Source organism: Hemiscyllium ocellatum, chromosome 12 (genome assembly GCF_020745735.1).
Source record: "Hemiscyllium ocellatum isolate sHemOce1 chromosome 12, sHemOce1.pat.X.cur, whole genome shotgun sequence".
NCBI lineage: Eukaryota > Metazoa > Chordata > Chondrichthyes > Orectolobiformes > Hemiscylliidae > Hemiscyllium > Hemiscyllium ocellatum.
Genome location: NC_083412.1, coordinates 101,300,376 through 101,326,876, shown reverse-complemented (window position 1 = coordinate 101,326,876; position 26,501 = coordinate 101,300,376). Strand labels below are relative to the sequence as shown.

The 26,501-nt window shown below is 50.9% G+C and overlaps 1 protein-coding gene across 1 annotated transcript; it reads left to right on the top strand.

The window, feature by feature from the left end:
• Positions 1–103: 103 nt before the first annotated feature.
• Positions 104–24,740, top strand: pwp2h (PWP2 small subunit processome component). The gene is made up of 21 exons (XM_060833240.1): positions 104–208; positions 2,233–2,345; positions 3,997–4,091; positions 4,286–4,385; positions 4,516–4,659; positions 5,059–5,194; positions 5,428–5,636; positions 6,079–6,222; positions 6,506–6,576; positions 10,135–10,271; positions 10,986–11,134; positions 12,330–12,477; positions 13,656–13,806; positions 15,468–15,648; positions 15,907–16,054; positions 16,994–17,102; positions 19,599–19,664; positions 20,621–20,839; positions 21,771–21,921; positions 22,960–23,034; positions 24,024–24,740. Exons 1-21 carry the CDS (start codon positions 191–193, stop codon positions 24,166–24,168), a joined length of 2,709 nt encoding a protein of 902 aa, XP_060689223.1. The 5' UTR covers positions 104–190; the 3' UTR covers positions 24,169–24,740.
• Positions 24,741–26,501: the final 1,761 nt, after the last annotated feature.

Below are 26,501 nucleotides of genomic sequence, written 5' to 3'. Positions count from 1 at the left end.
GCAGAAAACGAACAGGGGCAGAAAGAAGTGTGTTACAGCGGGGCGGAAATGAGCGGGACCGAAGGAAGTGCGTCACAGTGGGGCAGAAATGAACGGGACCGAAGGAAGTGCGTCACAGCGGGGCGGAAGTGCACCCGAGGCGACAAGTTCTGCGTGAAGCGGCCACGAGGGAACATCGAGAGAAAAAAAAATGAAATTTAATTTCAGGGTAAGACCCGGGGTCAGGGGTCAGGGGGAGGGGTGGGGAGAGAGTGTGTCTCTGTCTCTGTGTCTGTCTCTCAGGGTGGGGGTGGGGAGTGTGTGTCTGTCTCTGTGGGGGGTGGGGAGTGTGTGTCTGTCTCTCTGGGTGGGGGTGGGGGTGTGTGTGTCTGTCTCTCTGGGTGGGGAGTGTGTGTGTCTCTGTGGGGGGTGGGGAGTGTGTGTGTCTCTGTGGGGGGTGGGGAGTGTGTGTGTGTCTCTGTGGGGGGTGGGGAGTGTGTGTGTGTCTCTGTGGGGGGTGGGGAGTGTGTGTCTGTCTCTCTGGGTGTGGGGGGTGTGTGTCTGTCTCTGGGGGTGGGGGGTGTGTGTGTCTGTCTCTGTGGGGGGTGGGGGGTGTGTGTGTCTGTCTCTGTGGGGGGGTGTGTGTCTGTCTCTGTGGGGGGTGTGTGTCTGTCTCTCTGGGTGGGGAGTGTGTGTCTGTCTCTCTGGGTGTGGGGTGTGTGTCTGTCTCTCTGGGTGTGGGGGGTGTGTGTCTGTCTCTGGGGGTGGGGGGGGTGTGTGTCTGTCTCTGGGGGTGGGGGGGGTGTGTGTCTGTCTCTGTGGGGGGTGGGGGGGTGTGTGTGTCTGTCTCTCTGGGTGGGGAGTGTGTGTCTGTCTCTGTGGGGGGTGTGTGTCTGTCTCTCTGGGTGGGGAGTGTGTGTCTGTCTCTGTGGGGGTGGGGAGGGGTGTACATTCTCCCCGGTGTCAGTGTGGGTTCCCTCTGGATGTTGAGGTCGGGTGGGGGAGGGGGCAATGCAGGGTCACAGGGAGTTTTTGGGGGGAGGGGGTGATTTACAGAGGGTCAGTGTGGACTCGATGGGCTGAATGGCCTGTTTGCACTCTGCAGGAATGCTCTGATTTCCCTCTAGTGGTCACCCTGTCTGTGGGAGGGGGTTTGGGTGAGGGGGTAGGTTCACAGGAGGTGGCCAATCGGCCTGTCATTCCTGTGCTGGTTCGTTGCAGGAGAGACCATCCCCATGTCCCTGGAGGTTCCTTAAGTCTCCATTTGATCAATTACCTCAACCACATCAAACTGGAGCAGGCCGTTCAGCCCCTCAGAGCTGCTGCACCATTCAATAAGATTGTGGCTGATCTGATTGTTCATTAATTTGCTTATTTCTCTCTTAAATATTCAGAGACTCTGCTTCCATTATCTGTTCAGGAACAGACTCCCAATCCTCTCAGTGAAAATGTTTCCTTGTTTTAAACTAGTGACCTATTATTTTTTAGTTGGTCAACTGTAGTTTTAAATTCAAGATGAGTGTGGTGCTGGAAAAGCACAGCAGGTCAGGCAGCATCCGAGGAGCAGGAGAATCAACATTTCAGGCAAAGGCCCTTATCATTCATTCCTGATTCTCCTGCTCCTCGGATGCTGCCTGGTCTGCTGTGCTTTTTCCACACTATCTAATCTTGACTCTAATCTCCAGCACCTACAGTTTCACCTAGTTTTAAATTCACCCACGAGAGGGGACATCCTTTCCGCACCTTCCTGGTCTCTGTGGTGTCAGAGGGACGTCCTTGAGAGGGTGTAGAGGAAATTCACAGAATGATTTAGGGACGAGGGGTTGGGATGGAGAGCTGGTCTACTTGGATGAATGGAGATTGAGGGAAGGTTTGATCGAGATAGACATGGTTCTAACTTGTTATGGATAAGGTGTACAATAAAAAAATTGATTCCCTGAGCTGACAGTACAGGGACTGGGTAAAAACAATGACTGCAGATGCTGGAAACCAGATTCTGGATCAGTGGTGCTGGAAGAACACAACAGTTCAGGAAGCATTCAACGAGCAGCGAAATCGACGTTTCGGGCAAAAGCCCTTCATCAGGAATGGCAGATTGGGAGGAGGTGTGGCTGGGGTAGGGACGTGAAGAGAGAGATATTTATAGAGTGAATGGTAATGGCCTGGAGCTGCTTTATCCCTGCTGTTTCTCCTGGAGGTGTGCAGGGACCCTCCACAGCTCTCTGACTGACCTTTGTGTTTTACTCCCATCAGTTCTCGAACCTACTGGGGACAGTTTATCGCCATGGAAACCTTAGCTTTTCGCCAGATGGAAACTCTGTCATCAGTCCAGTTGGAAATCGCATCACGGTCTTTGATCTGAAGAAGTGAGTTTGGGGAATTGGAGGGCAGTGCACAGGTGACTGGGAGATCCTGCTCAGTCAGCCAATGGAGTTGTATTTCTCTAGCACCTTCACACAACCTATAGGATGTGACAAAGACCTTTCTAACCAGACATGTACTTTGTGAAGTTGAAACATTGCTGTAATGAAGGGGAGGTGACCCAGTAAACTCCCACAAGCTGCAGTGTGTTAGTGCCCCAGGTAACCATAACTGAATCCCAGGTGGAAAACATGACCCAGGATTCAGTACTTAATGGAAAAGAACCTTTTTATTATGAGTAATTAGACTCTAGCTAAATGTATAAAGGTATAAACAGTCATCATGCAACATTCCAAACTGAAACTGTAGTTCCGTTAGAAACTCCCCTTACACGGACCCTCAGATAGATGGACAAAAGGATGATGGACAGAGCAAGGGAGTTCAGTGGTTTCTGAGGTGAGTCTTGTGCTGGTCAGAACGCTGCTTCCCTGCCATCCTGCTCCAGTATCCGGGGACCGAGACTTAAGGGAAGGGGCTGGGAAGAAAAGCCCTAACACCCCAGGGGCTGATGGGAATCTGGGAGTCACTGCCTGGAGTGGCGGGCGAGGCAGAAACCCTCATTGTTGAAGAAGTATTTAGATCTAAGGCATATACGACTGAGTGCTGGGGAATGGGGCGAGAATCGTTAGGTGGTTGTATTTGACTAGTGCTGATGTACTGGACCGAAGGTCCTTTTTCTGTGATACAAATTTCTGTGCCTGGAATGACTTATATGATTTTTATTAAGTACAGAAACCTAGTCCATGCTCTCACAACCTGGGTCTGTGAATCAGGGAAGTTGAGGCATCTTTGTGTATTATTTCAGAATCTTTAACTTTTATGAAATTTCTGTGAATGGTGGGCTTTGATTTCCAGTGAAGGGTAACAGATTGGTTTGTGGAGTAGTGACCAATTATCAAACCAAAACTCCATTTGTACACAGCTCCCCAGCTCCAGTTCGTCTGCAGACCACACTTCACAAACTTGCTTGAACAAGCAGCTATGTAAACAATGCTTGCAATGATGCCGGGTTACTGTCTACCTGCAGCAATTTTTAAAAAATCATCCTTTCTCAATTAGTAAACATTAAAATTAGAAGGACACATTAAAAGCAGCCAGGGTGCCACAGACCAGATAAGGAAGGACCTTGATAATTTGGTCTTCAGCAAACTCAAAGTATTCATCGTTCTATTTTTATGGCTATTAGCAAAGCCAACAGAGAGAGTACCCATAATCTCTCAGTGCTGACCCTCTGACAGTACGGCACTCCCTCAGTACTGACCCTCTGACGGTGCGGCACTCCCTCAGTACTGACCCTCTGACGGTGCGGCACTCCCTCAGTACTGACCCTCTGACGGTACGGCACTCCCTCAGTACTGACCCTCTGACAGTGCAGCACTCCCTCAGTACTGACCCTCTGACAGTGCAGCACTCCCTCAGTACTGAGAAAGTATTTTTGTGCAGTGCCGTAGCCTTGGCTGTGTGTGTGGTGGTGGTGTCTCAGTGCATGTTGAGTGTGGATGTGTGTCTGACAGTGGGGAGGGCTCCATCAGGGTGGGCCTGGTGTTGTGTGTGTTTGATGTGAACCTCCTGTGACCCTGCCCTGGTTTCTTGCAGTAACAAGGCCGAGACGTTGCCTTTTGCTGCTCAGCGGAACATTGTTTGTGTTGGGCAGTCTCCCGATGGTCACCTCGCCATCCTTATCGATGAAGGTAAGAGGATTGTGTACCCTCACACCCTCTTGTAATCCTGTCCACTCCCCATCCTGATTCCCCCCCCCCCCATTTCCCTGACACATACTCTCTGTCCCCATTGCCATTCCCCAGCCTCCCCATCCCCTCCTCCCTGGGCCTGTGTATGATGTGCACTGTAATGCCAGTGGCTGGCTGTCTCTGTGTGTTTGCAGATGGGGATGCGTTGTTGGTCAGTCTGATCAGTAAAGCGGTGCTGCATCGATTTCACTTCCATGCCCGGGTGCACAGTATCAGCTTCTCGCCTGACGGCAGGTAATGGCCAATAATCCCCACGGGCCTCCATTTGATCACAGCTTGGCACGCTGGGTCTGACCCATCCCCCCCCCCCCCCCCCGTCCCTGTGGTCCTGTGTGTAACCTGGTCTCTCGGTCTTTGTTCACAGGAAGTTTGTTGTGAGTAAGAATAATGTTGTTCTGATGTATCACGCTCCTGGCAAGAGCAGACAGTTTAACCCCTTCGTGCTGGACAAGACGTACTTCGGACCCTACGATGAGACAACGTGCTTCGACTGGACTGATGACTCAAAGTAAGAGGAAGCTTCATTGATATAGCACCTTTCACCTCCTTGACAGCAGGTAGTAGAGACTGGGTCATCGCCATGGCTGCGAACTAGTTCCTCCTGGTCCTGTAAAACCCTCTTGTCAATCTGATCACGTAATCACTGTCCACTGGGACACATGTCTCAGCAACGGCCTGGGGGTGTACGCCGAGGAGGATGTGCTGCTGGTGTTTGTGTTCCTGTGAGCAGCGTGTGTGGTGAGGGAGGGTGGGGGTGGGGCACGCGGTGGGAGAGAGCGGGGGAATGGGGAGGGGGAGGGGTGTGCGGTGAGGGGGTGGGGAGTGTGGTGTGGGGGAGGGGCGCGTGGTGGGGGAGGGAGTGATCTCCCTGGGCCCTGATTGACGGTCTGGGCAATGTGTGCTGCAGGTGTTTTGCGGTGGGGAGTGTGGACAGCAGTACCTGGGTATTTGGAGCCGAACGCTGGGTCAATCTCATTTACTACTCACTCGGGGGACACAAAGACACCATCGTTTCCTGCTTTTTTGAAGAGAAGAGTTTGGACGTGAGTAACTCCTGATTGCATTCACCTTACTCCTGCCCCATCCCAGCGGGGTTTGCATTTCCCCCTCCATTGCAAGAGATATTCACTGGCACCCTTTGGGCAGCCCAGCCTGACCCCTGACCCCACACCCCACAGTAGGGTGATGGTGTGAAGGTGCCCCTGACTGCCTGCTGGGTGGTGTATGGGTTTGCTGCAGTTGCTTTCAGTTTGAATGGAGGTATGTTTTGCTGCAGATCTACACGCTGAGTCGAGACGCTACCCTGTGTGTGTGGCAGTGTGATACAGAGCCTGAGGGTCTGCAACGCCAGTTCCCAAAGAGCAAGGACAAAACACAGACTGACCACAGTCAAGAACTCGAAGGGGAGAGTGCAGATATCATTCAGGGAAAAGGAGAATCCGAGCAAGAGAGGATTGGGAAAGTGAAATATTCTCTTGTTGGGAAGTAAGAAATGTTCCGGATACACACGGGTTTGTCATTGACATTCTGACAATGTGTCTGTCATTTGTTTCTGTTGCTCTACATTTGTCTGTGGCAGTCCTAATCCCTCCCTCTCTTCATTCCACCTTTTTGCGTGCTCTCTCTCTCTCATGCACACACACTCCCTCCTCACTGTCTACCTCTCTTTTGTTGTCTGTCTCTCTGCACCCTCTCTCTGTCACTCTCACTGTTTATATTCCCCCTCTTGCTGCCCCCTCTCTCTTTTTCATTGCCTGTCTCTCTCTCTCTTTCTTTTCTCTCACTCGCTGCCCTGTCCCTCTGTCACTGCCCCCCCCCACCTCCAAACGTCTCTCACTGTCCCCCTCTCCTGTCACTGAATGTCCATTCTCTACCCCCCGCTCCCCAATTTAAGACTCGGTATTTTCCAACCCTTTTTGTTTTGAAGGCATTATTTCAATAAAGAGAAGGATTTCAATGACCTGACAGCTGCTGCTTACCACAAGAAAACCCACCTCCTGGTCACGGGGTTTGCTTCGGGAATATTTCACCTCCATGAGCTGCCAGAGTTTAACCTCATCCACTCGCTCAGGTAAACTCCCAGGGTTTCAGGGGATTGCAGTGAGAGGGCAGTAAACTGGGAGGCATTGATTCTTCCAGTCAGTAACTGTGGGTGGGTTAGGGTGGTCTTCAAGGGTCTGGGGGAGAGTGTCAACAGCGTGGGAAAGTACTGAGGGGTTGGTCACTGTCAGGGAGCTGACCATCACTGCTTTATTCCCCCTCACGGGCCTGGGGACTGACATGGTGAGGAATCTGGGGTGGGAGGCAGTGACATTTCTGTGCCTGTTCCAGTTCCTAATTCTTGTTGTTTCCAGTATTTCAGACCAAAGGATCAAGTCCATTTCTGTGAATGTGTCTGGGGACTGGATTGCATTTGGATGTCCAGGTGAGGAAGTGTTTGTGAGGGTTTTGCAGAGACAGAGGGTAATGTGTGGGTTTGCTGATTGTCCCCAGCCGAGGAGAGGCTGCAGGAAGGCAAATGTGAGAAGATTCACTTTAGTGTCACATGGAAAAGTGAATAGTTTCTAACGGTAGAACCTGATGCTGAAAGGGATTTAACTGTCGTACACCGAAACCCAGCTCACTGGAACACCTTCCAATCAGGACACCAAACGGTCTTTATTAGAAGAGCTTTACAGGGATTTGGTGAAATTACATCTTGGGGCAGCACAGTGGTTAGCACTGCTGTCTCACAGCGCCTGAGACCCGGGTTCAATTCCTGCCTCAGGCGACTGACTGTGTGGAGTTTGCACATTCTCCCTGTGTCTGCGTGGGTTTCCTCCGGGTGCTCTGGTTTCCTCCCACAGTCCAAAGGTGTGCAGGTCAGGTGAATTGGCCATGTTAAATTGCCTGTAGTGTTAGATAAGGGGCAAATGTAGGGGTATGGGTGGGTTGCGCTTCGGCGGGTCGGTGTGGACTTGTTGGGCCGAAGGGCCTGTTTCCACACTGAGTAATCTAATTTCATCTTGAATATTATGCCCAATTGCCCCAGACTGAGGGTAGTGTTCACATTGGAGGGTGAAAGTTTTATCGTTTTCTGCATTCTTTCTTCATTTAAATAATATTCAGCTGCTCTATACTTCCTCATGTTTTGCCACATTATCTTCCAGCTGACAAACCCTTGTGTTATCACAGCGACATGCCGTCCCACTGGTCTTTGTGCCGTGGAAATGGTGTGTTCACTTTAGTTATCCTGATGACTATTGTATATTGTGAATAATTGTGGCCCCAGCACAGATCCCTGTTGCACTCCCATTAGTTACAGCTTTCCGTTTTGCAAAAGCCCCGTTAACCCAGCTCTCTGTCTTCTAGTAGTTAGCCAACCCTCTGTCCATGCTAACATCCTCCCTCCTATAGCATGGGCCTTTTTTTAATTGAAGCACTGTTGACGTTTTATTTTTCTTTGTAAGGTTTGCAACAGTATTGAATTCATAAATATGATTAAATGTTAATAAGTGAAACAAAAAGCCATGTTTTATTGGAAAAATTAATTGCAAATGTAACTGCCATTAAGGCAGTTGGTTACATTAAATACTATCTCCTCTGTAAGGAAACTAATTAGTCAGTGCATTTTTCTACAATTGTAAATTAAAGATCAAGCCTTTTTGAAAAGGTCATGTTTTAATTCATGCCACACATTGCCTTCTGCTCACCTTCTCCTCTTATATAAAATGATTACAGTTTTCCAATCCTATGGGACTTTTCCAGAATCTTAAACCATCGATAAATCCCCAGGAACTTAGCGAGTTTTGAGAAAATTTGTAGCTCAAGTTGAGGTTCTGGATATAGGTTTGCTTGTTGAGTTGGAAGGTTCATTTTCAGATGTTTCGTCACCAGACTAGGTAACCTTTTCAGTGAGCCTCCGAATGATGCACTGGTGGCGTGGCCATCTTTCTATTTGTGTTTGGGTTTCCCTTGGTTGGTGCTGTCATTTCCTGTGGTGACATCCCAGTCAACTGGGACAACACATCCATCCTAGAACAAGCCAAACCGACTCATGCACGAGAATTCCTAGCAGCATGGCATTCCAATCGGAATTCTTATCAACAAAAATATTGACTTGGATTACATTTACCACCCCCTGAGAAATAAAACAGGAAAAGACATCAGAGGAAATTATGTCAACACAGGAAATGACATCACTAACCCTAGGAAACTCGAACATATAAATAGCAAGCGGGCTACACCACCTGTGCTTCATTCAGAGGCTCATTGAAGATGTTACCTAGTAAGGTGAAAAAACATCTGAAAGTGAACCTTCCAGCTCAGTGAACTAACCTACATCCAGAACCTCAACCCTGAGCTACAAATCTCCTCAAAACTCACTAATAAAAAATACTCCCAGTGCATCCACTATCTCTGATGCTGCTTCCTTTAATAACCGAGGGTATATCCCATCGACCTGGGGGGTGTATCCCATTAGTTTCTGTCAGCACTTTTTAATCTCAGCTTAGTTATATTTATTTCCTTTCTTTTGCCTTGTTGATTATATGGCCCAACCTAGTTCCCTGTTCCCCGGCCTGGTTCCCCACTCCAGACCCTATTCCCAGCCCAGTTCCCCACTCCAGACCCTATTCCCAGGCCTGGTTCCTCACTCCAGACCTTGTTCCTAGACCCGGTTCCCTACTCCTGACCCTATTCCCAGGCCCAGTTCCCCACTCCACATCCTGTTCCCAGCCCGGTTCCCCATGCCCGGTTCCCCACTCCTGACCCTATTCCCAGGCCCAGTTCCCCACTCCACATCCTGTTCCCAGCCCGGTTCCCCATGCCCGGTTCCCCACTCCTGACCCTATTCCCAGGCCCAGTTCCCCACTCCACATCCTGTTCCCAGCCCGGTTCCCCACTAGGCCCGGTTCCCCACTCCAGGCCCGGTTCCCCACTCCAGACCCTATTCCCAGGCCCGGTTCCCAGCCAGTTGTCACGATGACCCTGATCCACCCCAGAACCCCCCTGCCCATTGCTGTGTGGGTGAGCTTTCATGCTCCCTCTAGAATCCAGTCCCTCTCTGGACCTGTTTCTGCTTCCAACCTGATTTGCCTTTCTCTGCTTCTGAACACACTTTCTTTCGGTTTTAATTGACATCCGGATCAGACAACATTATGGAGCTTGGTCTTTGTGACCGACAGAATTTGCTCAGGATCTTGGCTGAGGTTTGGATAAGACACACTGGTCACCCTCGACAGGGACTTGGAATCTGTTGCTAGGAACTGAAGTTAATGGCCTGAGTGGTGCTGGAAAAGCACAGCAGGTCAGGCTGAGATTCCCCTGCTCCTCGGATGCTGCTGACCGGCTGTGTTATTCCAGCACCATACTCCCGGCAGTGAGCTCCAGTATCTATAGTCCTCACTTTCTCCTGAAAGTAATAGCTTCAGTCTTCCTAGTTTATAATTGAAGAACATTTCTGCTTACCCAGTGTCAGATAAATAGCCTGGCGAGTGGAGGTGGCGCTGAGTTAGGGCTGGCTGCTGTGGGATTGTCTGACTGTGCACTGAGAATGGGACTGGATGGGAGCAGTCGCAGCCAGTTTGCCGATGGTGACGGTGGGCTGGGGGAGGATGGTGTGGTCGCTGTGTCAAAGGCTATCGATATTTTGAGGAAGATAGAGAGTGATCCTTTGCCCTGTCACACTCGCAGGATGTTGTTGGTGACTTTGCTCAGATTTGCTTCAGAACTGGGGCGAGGGTGGAATCCTGATTGGAGGAACTCCAGCAGAAAGTTCTGGGGAAAATGGGAATTACTTTGGGAAGCAACAAGGTGGTGAAAAGTAAAGGATTTAGGGGAAAGGTGAGGATGTGGGATTCAGGGGTGTTAGAGAGGAGTGGTTGGGTGCTGCTGGAAACCTGCTGATGGTTGGGATTGATGATCGAGGGCGTTTGCTGTCGTTGGTCTCTGTTGGATTGAAAGGATAAGGCCACATTTGTTTGTTTGTTTGTGTGTGTTTCAGGTCTGGGGCAGCTCTTGGTTTGGGAGTGGCAGAGTGAGTCTTACGTGTTCAAGCAGCAAGGTCACTTCAACAGCATGGTCACACTGTCATACTCTCCAGACGCTCAGTACATCGTCACGGGGGGAGATGACGGCAAGGTGAGCCCTCCTCCACTCCCCCAGCCTCCTCTCAGAAAGGACTGCACTTAATTCAGAACGTCGGCCTGGGATCACTTTACTGAGTGACTGTTTATCCATGCGCACACTGAAAGCTAATGCAATTTAAAGTAAATTATTAAAATGCTGGGGTTATGAGTGGTCAGCCCATTGTGTTCACACCTGTCAGCAATGGTCTGCCTACATTACACCCATTTCCAGCTTTTGGCCAGAGTTCTGAAGGTTATAGTAATGCAAGTGAATATCTAAATATTGTTTAAATGTTACGAGACTTTGATTGAATCACCCTTTCAGGCAGTGACTCTGCTTGGAGCTAGCAACATCCTCCTCAGCTCTCCCCTTACCCTTCTCCTGTCCCCTGGTTACTGACCCCTCTGCTTATGAAAACAATACCTTCCTATCCACCTTCTCTATGCCCCTCAGAAAAATGTACACCTCCATCAGGACCCCTCTCAACCTTGATGCGCCACGGTGGGGAGGCGGGTGGAGGGGGTGGGGGTGGGGTGGGGGTGGAGTTGGCGGGGGGTGCGGGGGTGGGGGGGGGTGATGGAGAGTGAGGTCCATGCTCTGTCTGTTACTGTTGGCCTGTAGTTATTGATCCCTCCTCTTTGTTAGTTTGTCCGTGTGTTAAATGTCGGTGTGGGAACGGTTCATTGTGAGTGACCTTTGACCTCTGGCCTACCCCCCCCCCCCCAGGTGAAAGTTTGGAACACGAGCAGTGGTTTCTGTATTGTGACCTTCACCGAACACACAAGCGCTGTCACTGCAGTGACCTTTAACTCCACTGGTTTCGTGGTGCTGAGTGCATCTCTGGATGGGACAGTGCGAGCGTTTGACCTTCACAGGTGAGTTCCTTGATGGCAGCAGGTAATGTTCCCCCTGCGCGTGTACACAGCAACGCAGGCTGGGGAATACATCCGAAGGAAAAACAGAAACTCAGCAGGACTGGCAGCATCCGTGGAGAGAAGGGCAGGGTTAGCATTTCAGATCCAGTAACCCATCTTCAGAACTGATGGTGGCTTGGTATTATGCTGAGGAAGGGATGAGGGAGGAGTCAATGATGGGTGGAGATGGAACCCAGAGAGAGAGAGAGAGAGAGAGAACCAGTTTGTCAGAGGTAAAGGTCAGTCTGGGGGAGTGAATAGCTGCTCATGGGGACCGTCAGTGACTGACAGCGGGTTGTCTGTGAAAGCAGCCCATGTGAAGACAGGGCGCAGTGTGCGGGGGTTGGGGTAACAACGTGGGAGAAGGTGCTCAAACTTTAAAATTGTTAAACTCGACACTGAATCCTGAATCCTGTTTGTCTGAACTCTGGCCAAAAGCTGGAAATGGGTGTAATGTAGGCAGACCATTGCTGACAGGTGTGAACACAATGGGCTGACCACTCATAACCCCAGCATTTTAATAATTTACTTTAAATTGCATTAGCTTTCAGTGTGCGCATGGATAAACAGTCACTCAGTAAAGTGATCCCATGCCGACGTTCTGAATTAAGTGCAGTCCTTTCTGAGAGGAGGCTGGGGGAGTGGAGGAGGGCTCACCTTGCCGTCATCTCCCCCCGTGACGATGTACTGAGCGTCTGGAGAGGTGGTGTCCTTCCGGCCTGTGCAGAGCTTTGCTGGAGCTCCACAGCAATCCTGAGGCAGAGATGTTGGCCAGGGAACAGGGGAAGGTGTTAAAGTGCAGGCAGCTGGGAGCTTGGTGATTTTTGTGGACAGCACGTGGGTGTCGCACAGTCTGTGTTTTGTCTGAAATAATACTGGTCATTGCGTGCTGTTGGGGCTGTTTGGAAAGGGGCTGCTATCTTTGGGGGTGGATTTGGAATTGGGGTTGGTGTGTTTGTGGGTGGTTGGGGTTGGTGCGTTTGTGGATATTTGGGATTGGGGGTTGGTGCGTTTGTGGGTATTTGGGATTGGGGGTTGGTGCGTTTGTGGGTATTTGGGATTGGGGGCTGTTAGGGATGGTCTGGTTGATGATGTAGCTGGTGGGACAGTTCGGGGTAGTGTTGCTGAATGAACACTTCCCTTTGTGTTTCCACAGGTATCGAAACTTCCGAACGTTCACATCACCACGACCCACTCAGTTCACCTGTCTGGCTGTGGATATGAGTGGGGAGATTGTGTGCGCTGGCTCACAGGATTCCTTTGAAATATTTGTCTGGTCAATGCAAACTGGCCGTTTACTAGAGGTGAGTTTGCGATTGATTGTTCAACACAAGATCCATGATGTTCTGCTGTCTGTACAGAGAGAAGGCTGGAACAGGTCACTGAGTTTGATCATCAGATGCAATAATATATTGAAGGACAGATGGATGGGCCGAATGGCCTATTGTTCCTGCTGCTCCTGAATGAATTCCGTCTCTTTAGATTAGATTAGATTACTTACAGTGTGGAAACAGGCCCTTCGGCCCAACAAGTACACACTGACCCTCTGAAGAGCAACCCACCCAGACCCATTCCCCTACATTTACCCCTTCACCCAACACTAGAGGCAATGTAGTGTGGCCAATTCACCTAACCTGCACACTTTTGGACTGTGGGAGGAATCCCACGCAGACACGGAGAGAATGTGCAAACTCCACACAGACAGTTGCCCGAGGTGGGAATTGAACCCGGGTCTCCGGCGCTGTGAGGTAGCAGTGCTAACCACTCGCAGGGCCTGACCTATCTCACCCAGACACACAGCAGCTGCAGCCTCTGTCATCTGTCGTCAGTCCTCAGTCTGCCAGTCTCCCCCAACACCACCCTGACCCTTCCAGCAGGATCTAGAAGGAGAGGAGCAGTGAGGGATTTCCAAGTCAGGATGGAGAGTGGCTGCTACTAAGCATCGGTGGTGGAGACAGGGCGGGAGGGAAAATTGGAACTGGCACAGAGAATGTGCTGGAGAAACTCAGCAGGTCTCACAGCATCTATGGAGAGAAAGCAGAGTTAACTTTTCAAAACCAGAATGACTTCTTCAGATGTACAGTGGAGGCCAGGGTTGAGCAGCCTTGTATACCCACTCCCACCACTGCTGACACACAGTCGCAGATGCACCAAGGATCCTCAGGCAGCACCTTCCAAACCCACAACCACTTCCATCTAGAAGGACAAGGGCAGCAGATACATGGGAACACCACCCCCTGCAAGTTCCCCTCCGAGCCCCTCACCATCCTGACTTGGAAATATATCGCTGTTCCTTCAGTGTCTCCCTCCCTGGATGTTTCGGTAAGGAGTGGGAATGTAGGGGTGATGTTGGACACAGAGGGGAGAATGGGGATGGAGGTGTTGCGTGTTTGAGTGCTGTAGCTAGGTGCTGGGTCAGACAGGTCCCCTGTGTTAGTCACTTGGTAAACAGCTTCTTACTGTTTAAACCTTGCCTCCACAGGTGCTGGCAGGGCATGAGGGTCCAGTCAGTAATCTGAGCTTCAGCCCATCACGCACACTCCTGGCTAGTGCGTCATGGGACAAGACGGTGAAATTATGGGATATGTTCGACAGCTGGAGCACCAAAGAGACTTTTGTCCTGAATTCAGATGGTGAGGCAACAATTGTTGTTGTAGCTATTGTGCAGTTTACTCATGGATGGAGAGATAGCTGTCAATATACCAGCCTAACAGGTGTCTGAGACACGAGCCAGTGTACAGATATCTCCCTGAGAGAGGAGGGGGGGATGACTGAGAGGTACCAGTCAGCTTATAGATACCTCCCTGAGTGAGAGGTGGACAGTGTGTCCAAAGAGAGATGTCAGGCCGGGTACTGGCCTCTCTGAGAGGCGGTTGTAAGTGTGAAGTGGGAATATCGCTGACCTATGATTGACAACTCCAGCCTCCAGTGTGTTCTCAGGACAAAAAGGTTGATGGCAGAACAATGAATATAGTTTATTTGGATTTTAGTAAAGCCTTTGACAAGGTTCTGCATGATAGACCAGTTAGGAAGTTTAGGTCCAATGGGATTCAGGGTGAGTTTACCAATTGGCTATAAGATTGGCTCAATGGCCGGAGACAGGGTGATGGTGGAGGGTTGCTTTTCGGACTGAAGGCCTGTGACCAGCGGGCTTCCCCAGGGATCGGTTCCCCTTTTGTTTATCATTTAAGTAAATTATTTCGATGAGAATATAGAAGCCGTGGTTAGTAGGTTTGCAATTGACCGCAAAATCGGTGGCACAGTAGACGGTGAAGAAGGTTATCTAAGATTACCAAAGGATCTTGATCAAATGGGTCAATGGGCTGACAAAATGGCAGATGGGAGCTCCATCTGGAAAAACAAGCAAGGGCTGGGCTTACAGAGTTAACGGGAAGGGCTTCAGTTGTGTAGTACAACAGAGACCTCGGGATGTACATACATAATTCTTTCATGTTTGTGTCACATATAGACAGGTTGACATACTTCCCTTCACTGCTCAGGCCTTTGAGTGCCGGAGTTGGGATGTCATGTTGAGGCTGTAAAAGACATTCCTTCTGGAATACTGTGTCTGGTTCTGGTCGCTCAGTTACAGGAAGGACACCATCAAACTGGAGAGGGCTCAGAAGAGATTTCCCAGCATGCTGCTGGGTTTGGGGGGTTTGAGTTAAAGAGAAAGGCTGGGGACTCTTCTCACTGCAGTGTTGGAGGTTGAGGGGTGCCCTGGTAGAGGTTTATAAAATAATGAGGGGTACAGGTAGAGTTGACGGTAGTTGTCTTTTCCCTGTCCCCTGCCTGTCTGACCGGGCGCCGCCGGTCCCCTGCCTGTCTGACCGGGCGCCGCCGGTCCCCTGCCTGTCTGACCGGGCGCCGCCGGTCCCCTGCCTGTCTGACCGGGCGCCGCCGGTCCCCTGCCTGTCTGACCGGGCGCCGCCGGTCCCCTGCCTGTCTGACCGGGCGCCGCCGGTCCCCTGCCTGTCTGACCGGGCGCCGCCGGTCCCCTGCCTGTCTGACCGGGCGCCGCCGGTCCCCTGCCTGTCTGACCGGGCGCCGCCGGTCCCCTGCCTGTCTGACCGGGCGCCGCCGGTCCCCTGCCTGTCTGACCGGGCGCCGCCGGTCCCCTGCCTGTCTGAGCGGGCGCCGCCGGTCCCCTGCCTGTCTGAGCGGGCGCCGCCTGTCCCCTGCCTGTCTGAGCGGGCGCCGCCTGTCCCCTGCCTGTCTGAGCGGGCGCCGCCTGTCCCCTGCCTGTCTGAGCGGGCGCTGCCTGTTACCTGCCTGTCTGATTGATCTGTTGTAGTGCTGGACGTTGCGTTCCGCCCGGATGGACAGGAGCTGGCTGCTGTCACACTCGATGGTCAGATCACCTTCTGGGATCATCAGAACGCGGTGCAGACCGGCTCCATCGAGGGACGGCACGATCTACAGATGGGCCGCAAGGAGCAGGACAAGATCACAGCCAAGCAAGCAGCCAAGGGCCGGTGAGTGCTGGGGGTGCGGTCCCGGCTCCCTGCTGGGGGTGCGGTCCCGGCTCCCTGCTGGGGGTGCGGTCCCGGCTCCCTGCTGGGGGTGCGGTCCCGGCTCCCTGCTGGGGGTGCGGTCCCGGCTCCCTGCTGGGGGTGCGGGCCGGGCTCCCTGCTGGGGGTGCGGGCCGGGCTCCCTGCTGGGGGTGGAGGTAGGGGCTGAGGGGGTTGCCACTCGGGGGCCGCTGTCTGTTGATATTCTCGCTGTGCTCTCAGGTCCTTCTCCACGATGTGTTATTCAGCTGATGGCCTGTCGGTTCTGGCTGGTGGACATTCCAAGTTTGTCTGCATTTACAACGTGAAAGAGCAGCTCCTGGTGAAGAAGTTTGAGATTTCGTGTAACCTCTCTCTGGATGCAATGGAGGTAAGTATCCTGGGAAACAGCAACATCATCTCTACTTACCATCGTCTAACCCTCCATTAATAGCATTTGAAATGTCATAATGTTCATTCTGTACTGTCCGATCTAACCCTCCTTCCTGGACAGTCCCACTCACACTGACTCTCACTGAGGGATAGTCCCACACACACTGATCCCCCACTGCGATACGGTCCCACACACACACTGACCCTCACTGGGGGACAGTCCCACACACACACACACACACACTGACCCTCACTGGGGGACAGTCCCACGCAAACACAAACTCTCACTGAGGGACAGTCCCCCACACACACTGACCCTCACTGGGGGACAGTCCCACGCAAACACAGACTCTCACTGAGGGACAGTCCCCCACACACACTGACCCTCACTGGGGGACAGTCCCACGCAAACACAGACTCTCACTGAGGGACAGTCCCACACACACACACTGACCTTCACTGGGGGTACAGTCCCCCACACACTGAACCTCACTAGGGGTACAGTCCCCCACACACTGACCCTCACTGGGGGACAGTCCCACACACACACTGACCTTCACTGGGGGACAATCCCACACACACACTGACCCTCACTGGGGGACAGTCCCACACTCACTGACCCTCACTGGGGGACAGTCCCACACTCACTGACCCTTACTGGGGGACAGTCCCACACTCACTGACCCTTACTGGGGGACAGTCCCACACTCACTGACCCTCACTGGGGGACAGTCCCACACACACACTGACCCTCACTGGGGGACAGTCCCACACACACACTGACCCTCACTGGGGGACAGTCCCACACTCACTGACCCTCACTGGGGGACAGTGGCATTAATGTGGTTCTCCAACAGTTGCGGTAGGAGAGTTTGGGCTGTATGGCCTTTTCAGATTGACTGTTTGGTGTATTAACAAATTGATGGTTGTGTTCCAGGAGTTCCTGGATCGCAGGAAGATGACGGAGTTTGGAAGCATGGCATTGATTGACGACGGTGCTGGTGATGAGGATGGAGTGGCTATCAGCTTGCCAGGAGTTAAGAAGGGTAAAGTGTTTGGGAATACAGCTGTAGTGAGGCCCCAGTGTGATATGGTGCAGGTGGAGTTTGGAAATGACAGGAAGGGTGTTGGTGTTTATATCGTTTCCACCCCCCCCCAAAGTGATGAATTAATTAGTTGACTGCATATTGTGATTGGTGAGTGTTTTTCAATGTTATCCTCTCAATATGGGCAATAGTTTCAGCAATGCTGAGCAGATATATTTTGCATTAAAATCCTAGTTGAGGGTCCCCTTGTGGTGCGGCAGTAGTGTCCTTAGCCCTAGACCAGGAGGCCTGGGCTGGAGTCTCACCTGCTTCAGATGTGTGTAATAACATTTCTGAACAGGTTGATTAGAAAAAACAGGTTAAAAGTAAAATCCTGGCTGAACTCCTTAACCACATGGCATAACTACAGCCACCAGCTGTGCTGTTTCTAGACATGAAATTGAATGAGACCAATTACCATCATTTGTTCCGGCTCATTGCTCCTTGCTGGATGTGAGACACATTCAAACACAGGGACCTGTTCTCTGTGTTCAAGCCTTCCCCTATTGGTGAACCTCTTGGGAATCTGAGACTATAGTTTCCCATTTCTTTTTCCATGGCAACACTGTAACCAATCAGCACCCTTTTGCCATGTGTCGTAAACAGTTGTGATTGTGTGGAATTTGGCATTCTTGCATTAGTCCTGATGACTACGGTAACGTTCACAGGAATTGGAAACAGTTCAGAGGCAGTTCACTTGACTAAGTCCGGGCAGGGGGAGGAGGAGGGGGAGGGGGAGGAGGTATTTTAGGTAGAAAGTTTAGTTAATCTGAACCTGGACCCATTAGACTTTCAAAGAACGAGAGGCGATCTGATTGAAACCTCAAACCCTGTAGGGATTGATGAGGTCAGTCCAGAGACCATGTTCCCTCGTGAAGAATCATAAACCAGGAGAGGTCACTGATTAAAACAGAACCATCTGCCGTTGAAAACAGCGAGGATAAAGTGTTTTGTTTGTTTTCTCTGAGGATTGTTAATGTTTGGAACTGTCTTCCCCAGAGACCGATGGGGACTGTGTCATGTTTGACTGACAAGGGAGTTGGGGCTAATGGGGAGGGGTGTGAGGGTCAGGAAATAGAGTTGATGCCAAGGTCAGACTATGATTTTATTGAAGAACCAGGTAACCAGAGTCGTACAGGTATCCAGCACGGAAACAGACCCTTGTTCATGCTGACCTGACTCCCTACATTAACCTCGTGCCTGCACTTGGCCCATATCCTTCCAATCCTTTCCTGTCCATGTATTTGTCCAAAGGCCTTTTACAGGGGTAAATGCTATTGATGTACCCGCCTCAACCACTTCCGCTGGCAGCTCATTCCATCTGCGTACCACCCTCTGTGTAAAACCGTTGCCCCTCAGGTTCCCTTTTATTCTTGCCCCTCTAACCTGAAACTGTTGCCCTCTAATCCTCGATTCCCCAACCCTGGGGAAAAAGACTTGAGTGTATTCACCCTATCCATGCCCCTCTCGATCTTATACCCCTCTGAAAGATCCCCCCCCTCAGCATGAACGAAGGGTCTGTTCCCATGTTGTACAGCTGTATGCTTGAAAGAGACAGGTCCGAGCTTGTTCATCCTGACCCTATAACTCCGTCCCTCGGTCTGGCAGCATCTGTGGAGAGAGAAACAAAGTAAATGTTTTGAGTTATGTGAGTCCTCAGACCTGAGAAGCCAAGGGCCTAGTTCTGCTTTGAGACCATGTCGGTTTATAATCTGAAATAACTGAGAAAGGAGAATCAGGGAGGGGCTCAGATATGGGCTTGTACTTTTAATTTTTCCTTTTTCGGGAGTTTGGTTCAGAGAGGTGGGTATGGTACAACAGCACAGCCCTTGGCAGGAGAGAGCTATCAGCTGTCATTTCAGAGTTCAGTTACCCATGTCGCCCTTATAATCCTCATCCGAATCACTTACCTTGACTTCTCTTGTCCATTCTCCCCTCTCTCCAAGTTCTTGAACGAGGAGCTGGGTAATGGCTGTGATGTATGATTATGGGTGGCACGGTGGCTCAGTGGTTAGCACCGCTGCTTCACAGCACCAGGGTCCCAGGTTCAATTCCAGCCTTGGGTGACTGTCTGTGTGGAGTTTGCACGTTCTCCCCGTGTCTGTGTGGGTTTCCTCCGGGTGCTCCGGTTTCCTCCCACAGTCCAAAGATGTGCAGGTTAGGTGGATTAGCCATGGGCAATGTGGGGTTACAGGGACAGGGGGTGTTTCTGGGTTGGTGTTGATTTGATGCTTCACACTGTAGAGATTCTCTGATCCCCCTGTACCAGTGCCTTTTGTGGTCTGTCTGTGTTGAAGGTAGTTTGATTTTTTGGCTTGGTTATGAGGGTGAAGTGATCAGGGTGAGACTGAGCTTCCCTTAGCTGTGCTGCACATGGATAAATGTGCAGTGTTTTAACACGAAGTGAAGCCAGTGCCAGACTTGCACTAACGCTCTCCTTTCTCTCTGTAACTGTAGGTGACATGAGTTTAAGACACTTTAAGCCGGAGATCCGAGTGATGTGCCTTTCCTTCTCACCAACAGGTACGACGTGTGAGAACAATCTGTACTCACTGACCGGGGCACACTGCGTTCTGCACAGCAGCACTTTGGACTCAATATAAGTCTCTCATTGTTCAGGTCTCCCTGGTAACTGCTTTTCCGGTCAGTTTATTGTAAATGCTCAGCCATTGCTGGGGTTGGTGTTAGACCAACATTTCTGAGCGTCCTGTTCATCCCTCACCATAGACCTGACACTGAGAGATGATGTGGCCAATTGTAAACTGGTTTCTAACACGAGAGTGTTAAGGTCCATCTTCTGTCTAACTCTTGTTGTTCCTTGTAATATCAAAATAATGAAAAGGTAAGCAGTATGAGCCAGGTCACCCTCACGGACTGTCTGTAGTCTCATCAGTTCCCTGAGCTGGGTGGGTCCCTGCACACTGCATCGGACTGTGCTGAACTGAGTGAAGCCATTCTGATATCTGATATTACTGTCGTGAGTGATTCAGAACAAATTGAGGATCTTAAACCATTACAATATGAAGCATAATTCTTTGAGAAGCTGCAGTGTGATCTCCCGGGGGTCTGGTTAAAGGGAATTGAATATGTGAAACAAAATTGATAGTATAGAAATTGTAATAACGATGTGTGAATAGACACATCTGTTCCATCTTTCATTTCCAGGAGTGAGCCAAGTAACTGCTGGGATGATAACAGGGAAAATAAGGTCAGTGTTCCAGTATATCCTGGCAGCATGGGGTCAGATACAGAGTAAAGCTCACTCTACACTGTCCCCATCAAACACTCCCAGGGACAGGGACAGCATGGGGTTAGATACAGAGTAAAGCTCCCTCTACACTGTCCCCATCACACACTCCCAGGGACAGGGACAGCACGGGGTTAGATACAGAGTAAAGCTCTCTCTACACTGTCCCCATCACACACTCCCAGGGACAGCAGAAGGTGTGGGTGATGAGAGTAAATCTCTCTTCCTCCAGGCAGGAGCTGGGCTGCCACCAGTACAGAGGGGCTCCTCCTTTACTCGCTGGATGGTTGTGTGGTCTTTGACCCCTTTGATCTGGATGAGGAGGTTACGCCGAGCAGCGTGAGGCGGGTCCTACGTCAGAAGGAATTTACAGCAGCCATCATGATGGCATTCCGCCTGAACGAGACCAAACTGATCCTGGAGGTTCTGGAGACTGTGCCTCACACAGACAGTGAGTATACAGCCATCTCTGACAGGCAATGACCCTGCGCAGGGATCAGCAACCGCTCACACACTTCCTCAGTACTGACTCTCTGACAGTGCGGCACTCCCTCAGCACTGACCCTCTGACAGTGCGGCACTCCCTCAGCACTGACCCTCTGACGGTGCGGCACTCCCTCAGCACTGACCCTCTGACGGTGCGGCACTCCCTCAGCACTGACCCTCTGACGGTGCGGCACTCCCTCAGCACTGACCCTCTGACGGTGCGGCACTCCCTCAGCACTGACCCTCTGACGGTGCGGCACTCCCTCAGCACTGACCCTCTGACGGTGCGGCACTCCCTCAGCACTGACCCTCTGACGGTGCGGCACTCCCTCAGCACTGACCCTCTGACGGTGCGGCACTCCCTCAGCACTGACCCTCTGACGGTGCGGCACTCCCTCAGCACTGACCCTCTGACGGTGCGGCACTCCCTCAGCACTGACCCTCTGACGGTGCGGCACTCCCTCAGTACTGACCCTCTGACGGTGCGGCACTCCCTCAGCACTGACCCTCTGACGGTGCGGCACTCCCTCAGCACTGACCCTCTGACGGTGCGGCACTCCCTCAGCACTGACCCTCTGACGGTGCGGCACTCCCTCAGCACTGACCCTCTGACGGTGCGGCACTCCCTCAGCACTGACCCTCTGACGGTGCGGCACTCTGTCTGGGATCAGACAGCCCATTGATACGAAGCGCCTTCCTGCCCCAGCTTCTCCGTTACTGTATTCGACCGGCGAGACCTCAGATCTTTATGAGATGTGACTGTGAGCAACTTCATAACCACACAACAAGGTGGCATCAGCCTCACACCCCCTCTGTCTCCCCTTTCTCTTTGGTTTCTCTGCTCTGTGCCTGTCTTACCTCCCATCTCTCTCTCTCTGTCTCTCTCTGTGTTCCAGTTGACCTGGTGTGCTCAACTCTGCCTCTGACCTACGTGGAGAAAGTCCTTCAGTTTGTTGCCTCGGCTCTGGAGACCTCACGGCACCTGGAGTTCTTCCTGACCTGGGCCCAGCGCTTACTCACTCTCCACGGACAGAAGCTGAAGGCCAGGTGAGAGTCAGGCTGTGGGGTAGCCGGGGGGGAGATCAGCTTCATGCTGTACGGGAGAGACATCCTGCCAACTTTCCCCAGGCAGGGGAACGGTGACAGGTCCGGGGCTGGAAGGGACGTCGTGTGAGCTTGGGCTTGTACTCTGAGGTTTAGGAGCCTGAGGGGGGCGGGGGGCTGACTGAGGGATCTGAAATACTGAAGGGGATTGATAAGATCCATGTGGGACAGTCACAAACACACAGTTATAGATAGAGTGCGAGGAGGTAGACTCAGACCTGAGATCAGGAGAGACAATTCCTCTGAGAGGGTTGTGAATCTATGGAACTCATTGCCCCACAGCGTGGTCGGGGCCGAACCAATCAACACACTCCAGACTGGATCCATAGAATCCCTACAGTGTGGAAACAGGCCCTTCGGCCCAACAGGTCCACACCGACCCTCCGAAGGGTAACCTGTGCAGATCCATTCTCCTTCCCCATTGCTCTGCATTTACCCCTGACAGATGCACCTAGCCTAAATCAATATGTTTCTAATGAAAATCGGGATTAAGGGCTATGGGGAGCAGGCAGGCAGGGAAATGGTAACTGGGGGAGTGGGCTTGAAGGGATGAATCCCTTCCTCCCTCCCCTAATTCTGACCTTCCTCTGGCACCTCAAGAATCCCTTTAGATGAAGCGGTTGTGGTAACCCAGTCTGTGCTGGGGCTCACCGATCGAGAGGAGACTGACTGCGTTGGGAGCAGTGAATATGGCAAACATTGAAAGAATTACAAGTAAATTGCTGCTTTGCCTGGAACAGCCTTGATCTTGTGCTCCTCCCCTTACTGCCTGAGACCTGCTGCAGTGCCCCAGCTTACACCCTGCCCTGCACATAGTCCCACATGACAGTGCCCTCTAATAGACTGTGCCTGCTGGGTATCACTGCTTGCAGAGCAGTCTCGGGGATGTGTTCAGGGTAAGTTGCCTGTTACAGTATTGTTGGTTTTACAGTTCCTGGAAATGTGCAGGTTGATGTGGTGGCTGTATGTTTGTTCCCACAGGTCGGTGGTGTTACTGCCAATGATCCAGGCTCTGCAGCGAAGTATCCGACATCACTTTGACACCGTGTCCAAGCTGTAAGTCAATGGCAGGCTCCTGTCCAGACGTTCCTCTATGTTCTTCACACATAGCCCCAAAGCTGCACTCTCTGATATCCCAGTTACAGCCTTTCAACTATCGGGTCAGCAACAAGTCCTCCCCATCCCTTCCCTGAAACCCAGCACACTCTTCCTTTTCAGATAACAATCTGTCATCAATTTAAAACTTTCGATCCACTCCCGCACCCCACACTCTCTCTCAGTACATCCCAGACCCTAACCCCTCGAGTGAACCTCTCCCTGCCCCCACACTCTCTCAGACAGTACATTCCAGACCGTAATCCTTCGAGTGAACCTCCCCCTCCCCCACGCCCTCGGACGGTACATTCCAGACCCTAACCACTGTCTTGGTGAAGTTGATTTCTGTCATGTCTCTGCATCTTCTGATAATTATTTTAAGTTGCTATGTCCCATTCTTGATTCTCCTGACGTGGGGAGCAGTATGTTGCAGGTGTTGACGAACACGTTTTATAAACTGGGCTAATATTTGGGTGGCACAGTGGCACAGTAGTTAGCACTGCTGCCTCACAGCGCTAGAGACCGGGTTCAGTTCCCGCCTCAGGGGACTCTCTGTGTGGAGTTTGCACATTCTCCCCGTGTCAGTGTGGGTTTCCTCTGGGTGCTCTGGTTTCCTCCCACAGGTCAAAGATGTGCAGGTTAGGTGAATTGGCCATGCTAAATTGCCCATGGTGTTGGGTGGGTTGCTTTTCGGAGGGTCGGTATGAATTTGTCGGACCGAAGGGCCTGTTTCCACACTAAGTAATCTAATCTAATCTGTGTGCGTGGGGAGGTATTGGGTATGGGTGCTGGATTGGTGGGTAGTGGGTGAGGCCATGGTGTGACGCTTGATTAGCGTTGTCGGAGATGTGTCTCTCTGTTTCTGAAGTTGCACGTTGTGTTGTATGTTTTGGATTGGGAGATGGTGAGGAAGGAACGACACTGACTGGTGCTGCTTTTGTGTTCTCAAGGTGTGACTGGAATCGCTACAACATAAGGTATGCACTCGCCCTGTCCCAGCAGAAAGGAATGAAACGCCCAGCAGAATTGGCCGAGAGTGATGAAGACAGTGACTCTGAAGGAGACACTGAGAAACTGATGGATGTGAGTGACTAAGCTGAGAACCCCCCGAATGGTGCCTGTTGATTTACAACAATCTCTTGTTGTCCTTCAGCAACATCCATGGGGACATCACATCACAACCTCAAAGTGGCAGCTCCAACAACAGCCCAGTCATCAGGAACCACTCTGTAATATGGCAGTGAGGCAACAGCATATGGGCTATACACTGTGGGATGTATACACTGTGGGATGTATACACTGTGGGATGTATACACTGTGGGATGTATACACTGTGGGATGTATACACTGTGGGATGTATACACTGTGGGATGTTGTATATCTGGACCGGTTAGGTTATGGAATGGTTTCACGCCAGATGGAGTGAAAACCATATTCACGGTGAATGGAAATAGTTCTTTCTCATGGGCTGACTGCTGGGGGAACGTACAAAGCTTCATGCAGTCAGTCTCCTCGTGAGAAGTGTCCCTTCTCCAAAATGTGACTTATTGGATGTGGAAGGAAATGAACATGTTTGATGCTCTGATTGACTAAGACTGCTTCCTCCTGATGTAAATGATGTATAATACATGTTTTAATAAACTCTGGATGTTTGTATTGATGACATTGTGAAGTTTTAAACTTGTGTGAAAAGCTGGTTTTCTGTAGCAGTTCCTAAGAAGCCAGATCAAGGACATTGTGATTTTGTGATGGGGAGATGCTGGTGTTGGACTGGGGTGGACAAAGTTAGAAATCACACACCAGGTTAGAGTCCAACAGGTTTGTTTGGAAGCACTAGCTTTTGGGGCACTGCTCCATCATCAGGTGGTTGTGGAGAATAAGATTGTAAGACACAGAAGTTATAGCAAAGATTCACAATGTGATGTAACTGAAATGATATATTGAAAAAGACCTGGATTGTTTGTTCAGTCTCTCATCTTTTAGAATGACCATGTTGGTTTCAGTTCTTTCACATGTAAATCACAAAACGTATTAAAGTTACATTCTCAGGTGAACTTGAACAATTGGCCCAGGTATTACATTGAAGATGTGAGATTTCCTGTGTGAGGCTGTGTCCCCCGCAATGGTCAGACTGATTCTCATCTAACAAATGGATTTACAGAATCTTACATGGATTCATGTAGTTTTTGAGCAAAATAAAATGTAATTCTGCAAGTACAAATTCACCCCACAAATTTAGAATTGTGTGTGTGTGGTCGCAGGTTATGAGTGTCTGTGAGAGTATGTGTGTGAGTGTAAAGAGGTATAAGGCTGTAAGAGGGTGCATGAGTGTGGGAGTGTATGTGTGAGCGTATGAAAGAGAGCTTGTGTATGAGAGAGGGTCTGTGTGTGTGTGTGTGTGTGTGTGTACCGAGTTTGGTATCCTTGGGGAGGCCTCAACCAAGACCTTGGGTTCATGTCACACTACAGGTGACCCCACTGCACTGTACACGTGCACACAGACAGACGTGCAGACACACACTCCTACAGAGCCCATACACACACGCAGACCCTCTCTCATACACAAGCGCACCCTCTCACAGACCCATACCCCTTCACATTCTCACACATACACAGACTCTCTCTGACACCCATAACCCCAGCCCCCCCCACACACACACCCACCCACCTGCACGCACATAAATTTGTGGGGTGAATCTGTACTTGCAGAATGACATTTTATTTTGCTCAAAAACTGCATGAGTCCATGTAAGATTCTGTAAATCCATATTTTTTAGAATCAGTCTGAACATTGGAGCACAGACAGCCTCCACAGGGCACCTCACACCTTCAATACATTATCTGGACCGGTCACACTGTAAACTTTTGCTATAAATTCTGTGTCTTACGATCTCATTCTCCACAGCCACCTGATGAAGGAGCAGCGCTCCAAAAGCTAGTGCTTCCAAATAAACCTGTTGGATTATAACCTGGTGTTGTGTGATTTTTAACTGTGTTATTTTGGACCTTGTAATGTGTAAAGAGAAAGAGCTGATCAACAATCTCATTGTGAGAGCGCCTTCAGGGGTGAGGCACCATGATCTGACAGGATTTTACATGACGTTTGAGAGTGAAAGAGTGTTAAACTGGAATAAGGGAAGTTATGAAAACTGCTGCAAATGTGTTGCTGGTCAAAGCACAGCAGGTTAGGCAGCATCTCAGGAATAGAGAATTCGACGTTTCGAGCATAAGCCCCTTCCTGATGAAGGGCTTATGCTCGAAACGTCGAATTCTCTATTCCTGAGATGCTGCCTAACCTGCTGTGCTTTGACCAGCAACACATTTGCAGCTGTGATCTCCAGCATCTGCAGACCTCATTTTTTACTCGAAGTTATGAAAACATCATGCACCAAGTAGCTGGGAAAAGAAATGATGGTGCAGAGGCAACG

Bases quoted from the DNA above. Each gene is read 5' to 3' on its own strand.
- pwp2h (XM_060833240.1), top strand. The intron at 2,346-3,996 runs GTGAGTTTGGGG...GGTTTCTTGCAG, and splicing joins ACGGTCTTTGATCTGAAGAA to TAACAAGGCCGAGACGTTGC. The intron at 12,478-13,655 runs GTGAGTTTGCGA...TTGCCTCCACAG, and splicing joins AAACTGGCCGTTTACTAGAG to GTGCTGGCAGGGCATGAGGG.